Source organism: Anneissia japonica, unplaced genomic scaffold, assembly GCF_011630105.1.
Source record: "Anneissia japonica isolate Jap-2015-1 unplaced genomic scaffold, ASM1163010v1 scaffold287856_len476331_cov182, whole genome shotgun sequence".
Taxonomy (NCBI): Eukaryota; Metazoa; Echinodermata; class Crinoidea; order Comatulida; family Comatulidae; genus Anneissia; species Anneissia japonica.
This window is the reverse complement of record NW_022719207.1, coordinates 406,446-412,626: the sequence shown is the minus strand read 5'-3', so window position 1 is coordinate 412,626 and position 6,181 is coordinate 406,446. Positions and strand designations below refer to the sequence as shown.

At 35.5% G+C, this 6,181-nt stretch overlaps 1 protein-coding gene across 1 annotated transcript in view; it reads right to left on the bottom strand.

Moving 5' to 3' along the window:
- LOC117110866 (regucalcin-like) overlaps positions 1-4,102 on the bottom strand; it is an 8,177-nt gene extending 4,075 nt beyond the window's left edge. The window contains exons 1-2 of the mRNA XM_033253699.1: positions 3,665-4,102; positions 107-289 (exon numbers count right to left, since the gene is read on the bottom strand). Of these exons, the coding sequence (XP_033109590.1) occupies positions 107-289; positions 3,665-3,818 (337 nt within the window). The 5' untranslated portion in view covers positions 3,819-4,102. The remainder of the gene's footprint in view (positions 1-106; positions 290-3,664) is intronic.
- Between the last annotated feature and the right edge of the window lie 2,079 nt (positions 4,103-6,181).

Genomic DNA, 6,181 nt, shown 5'->3' with positions numbered 1-6,181 from the left:
CTCGGTAAAGATGTGTATAAGAGACAGTATATATATATATAATTTGTAATTGAATGTCCAAAAGATATTAATAAAATCCTTATTATGTTATTAAAGAATAATGCACCTGCCCAAAATCGTCCCATTGGATCACATTTTCCATCATTGAATCGATTGTTAGGCTTGTCCGGTTCAACAGCTGCAATCGGTTCCAGCTTCCCACTTTCCCAGTCCAGGTATGAGAAGGTGTGGCGTCCGGCAATCAATAAGCGTCCGTCTTTAGTCGGGACCACTGCACCAACATTTTCACCTTGGTAGATGTTAGGAGATTTAGCGGTTTAATGCTGTTGTAATAATATTTTTTAAAGGCTTGCAATTTGTTTGTAATAATATATTTGACATTTTAATATACAGACAACTATCTATGTGGTGTACAGCAAGCATTAAATATATAATAATAATAATAATAATAATAATAATAATAATAATAATAATAATAATAATAATAATAATAATAATAATAATAAGTGTAATACATTGTAGTACCTGCTGCCCGGGGACCGGAATCATCACTAGCCACCAAGCGCAAGCTCGGTGGTCTAGTGGTTAAGATATCAGGCTAGTTTCTTGGAGGTCATGGGTTCGACTCCCACCCGAATCGCCCACTCGAGATTTTTTTCTCAAGCATTTGAGAATGTACTGAGAATTCAGTACTTATAACACATCAAGTAGGGCAAACAAAATTTTGTACGTTAAGGCCAAAACAAAAATACTCGCACCATTTGAGTTTTGAAACTTTGGTCTGTCAATAGGAATTTTATTCTGATAGGCCTAAGTCTATTCTTGAGTTAAGGCTATCCATAATTCTTCTATAATGCATTTTGACTGGTAAAATATTTCTCAGAGACCTAAAATCCATGGCTAAAGCATTAAACTAATCAAAGCTTGAAAAGTACTCCATTCATACACCATACTGTTTAGGTCTCCATGGAAAGACAGCTTTGACCCCAAATTTTATTTTTGGTTGGTCAGGCCGGATGATAGCAATAATAATCATCATCATAATATTAATTTCCCTCAAGCACTGTGAGCTAGAGGGAATGTTTTATAGATCTACTCTGACTGACAGAAAGCAGGTCAGATGCCATGCAAGAATGGTCATCATAGTCCGCTTTTAAAATGGTTTTCAATACCCGATAACGTTCTTTTTTTATAGAAACACTTCCATTTTTATAATTTTTAATAGTAAAATAATGGAAATGTTTTTAAACAGTAGGACTTACTTATGTTAGGCCTACAAAACTATGGGAATACGTGCGATACTGTAGCTAGCATGTGAATGGCATGGAAAGTGCCACGCCAATATTTCTTTTTATAAGCGCCACTGTCAAATAAGCGCCACACTGGACTCCAAAATGTGTATAAGCGCCGTATTAATTTAACAATTCAACATTAAATGTTGGCTTTTCTTTTTTGAATCTTATTTATTTTATAGTATTTTTATGTAATTTGAACACAAAATTTAATGAAATTATTTTCCAAGATCAAATGTACCCAAAACATTAATCATTTTTGTCATAAAATTTACTTCTGCGATCAGGAGGTTTGAAATAAACTGAGATTCAGATTGAAATTATGGGCCTATGCAAGTTAACAATGAATACACACTGACGCTTTGGAAACCAGTAGGGGATTGTCTCCCGCTGCAATGCCATTGATAACAAGTCTTCAGACTTTTAATGGGTATCACTGGAGTTTTTCACACCAAATCCCATCCAACATGGGCATATGCTGGGGGTGGGGGGTGCCCCATGACAACAAATTAGTTCCACTAAATACATGAGTTTAAATACTAAAAAATAATTAGGCCAATATTTTTACGAACTCAAAAGTACACAATTTCTAATATAAACGATTTAATCTTTTTGTATATTATTATGACCCGTACGTATTTACTAGTGTTTAATATTATCTACATACATAGAATTACTGTTTTTTCTAATTTCACGGATATGATGTCTACCTATTTCGATTAAGTGATAAGCCTACCAATAGTTTACAAACTCCAGTGTTACGTTGACGCAGTCTCGCAATGACCCCATAATAATCAGTGGCAGATTCAAGTGGGGCCGAGCCGGCCCTAATTTTTTTCAAAATTATTTTTAAAAAATGAAAAAAAAAAACAAAGGAAAATTAGAATTAGAATTTAGGTCTGAGAGTGCCATTTCCGGCAATCTAGAGGTGTCATAATCATAAATTTTCTTTCCTCAGCCCCAACCATGGTGGGGCTGAAGTGATCTACTTTTCCAACGTACAAGTCCCTCTCTGTCCCCCCTCTAATTTGCTTTCCTGGAGCCGCCACTGATAATGATAAATTAAGTAAATCACTTTTATGTTTGTGAAATCAAAATGCTAACTAATGTTTTGTGTGCTCCCTATCTCCCTAGTCCTGTTTGTAAATTAGACGGTATTATTTCCATTCACAATAATTTATCAAATATTACTTACACAAAATTGAAATTCAAAAAGAGGAGAAAAGCAAAAACCTCTTGATTGACTTTAAAAGTACTGTACATGCAAGAAGATTAAATTAATGACTGTTTTAAGTTTATCTTATTTGTTTTTCATAGTTCAAATTTTGAATATGTTACAAGCTAATCAGTAGATAATAAATCATTATTTTTATGAATGTTAGTTTGCGCAAAATATATAAGCGGGCATAATTATGAATAAAAAGGATAATTTAAAAAATTTTTTATGATGAGTATTTCTGTGGCAGATTCAAGGGGCCCAGCCGGCCCACCATCACTATTTTTTTTTTTCGAAATTTAAAAGTGGAGAAAAATTAAAATTATATTCAAATTCAGTCTGAGAGTGCCATTTCTGACCAACTGGAGGTGCCATAATCATAAATTTTCTTACCAGCTACACTCTCCATCAGTAAAAGTCCCTCTCTGGGCCCAGCTCTATTTCAAATTACTGGATCCGCCACTGGATATTTTAAAAATTTCGTATGGAAATAAATGTTTATTGCATTGCTTAAAATCAATTAAAAGGCTATATGCTCCAGAGCTTCCGGAGCTTCGCCCCCTGGTCCCCAACCACTGCCTGGACCTACGGCCCAAAGCTTTATTTTTCATCTCGTCCCCCCCCCCACTTTCAGCCATGGATCGACGCCCTTGTACATATGTAATAGTTTTATTTTTGTTAACGTTTATATTTATATATTTCTGTGAGACATACATGGATCCTACTCTGTCAGTTAATAATATATATACATATTTATTTATACATATTGTATATATATATATACATATTTATTTATACATACCTATACATATTTATAGGCCTATATACATATTTATACATATATACATAGGCCTAGGCCCTATATATATAAGCCTATATACATCTACATATATCATACATAAATACATATAGGCCTAGGCCTATATACATATTTATATGTGCGCCAAAAGTTATCCTTATCTCACTCAGCCCCCTCCCCCACTCAGTAAATATATCCTACAGTCCCCTAGAAAATATATCTTACACTGACAGCCGCTACTGCAGACGTTTCTGGCGCTGGGCGCTGCCACTCCTCCATGAATAAATATAGGCTAATGCACGATTGCCAATAGCCTACTTAAAATGACAACACCACTACTGTATGTACAGTACTAACCCAGTTGAACTGTCTTGTTCTTCCCGGTGTTTGGGTCGTATCTGTGTACTGCCCGTCCAGATATATCAACGAATAACAGGGTATCACTGGCACTATCCCAGTGGGGTCCTTCCAGTAATTTTCCACAGTTTCTAACAACAACTTCTACTGCCATCACTCAGGCGAGCAAATGGATGTTTGGTAAAAGGAAGACAATGGTTTCACCACCAAGCGATCGGTAACCTTGGCCTACCTGCTTCTGCACATTTGCTGTAAAACTGTACTTTGCTTTTCCATTTCCCATCCAGGCAACCAAAATGACATAACGTCATCAGTAGGCCTATCAGTTAGTCGAGTCCAGTTTAAATATCACGAGGGACACATTTCCAGATTAGAGTACACATTATATACAACCAGCGTGGCCACCGCGAAAAGTGAAATTATGTCATTGGCTGAAGTAAAATATACAGAATACTATGCCTCAATATTAGATAAATACACGACTGCCGTCGAATTAACACATTTTACTCCTTTACGGCCCGGGTATGCAACTTCTTTTTGCTAAAAATGTATGTAACACGTTCGCTGCCACACCCCCTTAGCTAATTGACTTTTTAGGTGAGGTGGGAAAATTTAAAGAATATGCACCTCACATGCTTGGAAATGGTACTGTCACACTTTGGCAATTTATTTTTTCTAAATATAACAAAATTCATGAATTATAAATGAGGCTATGCTACATTATGCTACGTTTTCATGACATGCGCGTATTGTTACATGCTATAGGGTCCCCATTATGCTAAAAAGCGTAATTATGTTGGCTACTATAATAATGTACACAACTCTACATTGATTGGTCGCTTTGTTAGCACTCTAGTTGTTAGCACTCCCCTTTCCCCCATTGCTAAATCCTAGATCCGCCACTGCTGCGACCCAAAAAGGGGTCGATGAGTCGCCGATCTTTTGCGTTGGGTCAGCAAGCAGGTTTGCAAAAAATTCAATTATGTGCTCACTTTACAGTTGATGTGAAGTTTAACAGTCTGACGACTTAAAAACAGCATTTTTCGGTGAATCCTCATCAGAATATTTTATTATATGCCCACAATGAATATTCTAAAATGTATATGACTAAATGTTTTTCCGTTGCCGTTTACCACAACATAATTATGTAAATCTATCTAAGCTTTCAAATGTTTAATAACAATTTATAGAAATAAACTTAAAACTGAAAATTACTGTCAGGTGACCTAAAATAACATTATCCAAATGAATTTCAAATGTGTATAACTATTGCAAATGCAAACAACCAATGTCATTCATTTTGGTTGATAAGTGGTAGTCAGGGTGTATCCAGGGGTTGCTTCAGAGGTTCATAAAAAATGAACAAAAGTTTCCCTTTCTAAATGTTAAAAAATAACTGAAATACATTTAAAGTATTAAATCGCCATTTTTCGGCATCTGGAAGTCCCCAATTCTTAAAAGTACTCACCCAGCCTCAACCATGGGGCCAGCTCAGGTGGATATAGAAATATTTTCCAGATAGGTAGTAATATTTTCGAAGATTTTTTGTATTAAAGTGCCATTTTCAGGCATCTAGAGTCTCAAATTCTTACAATCGTCTTACCTTATCAGCCTCAACCATGGTGGGCTGAGATGGTTGGTAGTTTTCATAATGTTAATGTATCTATGTTGCCGTTTTCGAGCATCGATAAAGTCTCAAATTCTTTTATTCATCTGCGCCTCACAAAACCATGTTGGGGCTCGGGTATGGATGTATCGCCGATTTTGTTATTTCCAAGTGATTTTCGGGTATCTATAAGTCTCAAATTTTTAAAATTTTCTCACCAGAGCCCCAACATGGTGGGGAGCAGGTGGATATGGTACGGTAGTTTTTGGAAATGTAGGTATTTAAGTGCCATTTTCGGGCACCTATTTAATTAATTTCGTTTGTTATTAATTAATAATTATAAAAAGGCCTCGACCCTAGACATCGTCAATATACTGTACATACAAGTTAGAAAATACGAATAGACCTGATGATAGAGATTCTACTCAAATTGAAGTCTGAGTGCCATTTCCGACCGTCCAGAGGTGCCATAATCATTTTTTTTTTTTACCTCAGCCCCAACCATCGTGGGGCTGAGGTAGATAGATCACTCATCTGTGAAAGTCCTTCTCTGGGCCTCCTCTATTTCAAATTCGTGGATCTGCACTGTAAAACTTGATACCTGTTATGAATCTTTTCAGCACTTTTGAATAAAAGAAAGGAGAGCCGTGCTAAAAAAAAAAAAAAAAAAAAAAAAAAAAATCGTGCTTAAAAAAAAACCCAACTAAGTGGTTCTGTATACTAACTGTATATCGGTCATCCATTTAGACCTATATTCAATATTGACGGTTTAAGGAATGAACAGATGTGGTAGAGCCATAAATATATTTTCTTTAAAAAAGTAAATAGAATTGTTCATAAACACTAGTTTCTGTTTAGAATTGAATAGCACAATGAAATTCTAGTTTGAAGAATACCTGTGATATTATCAT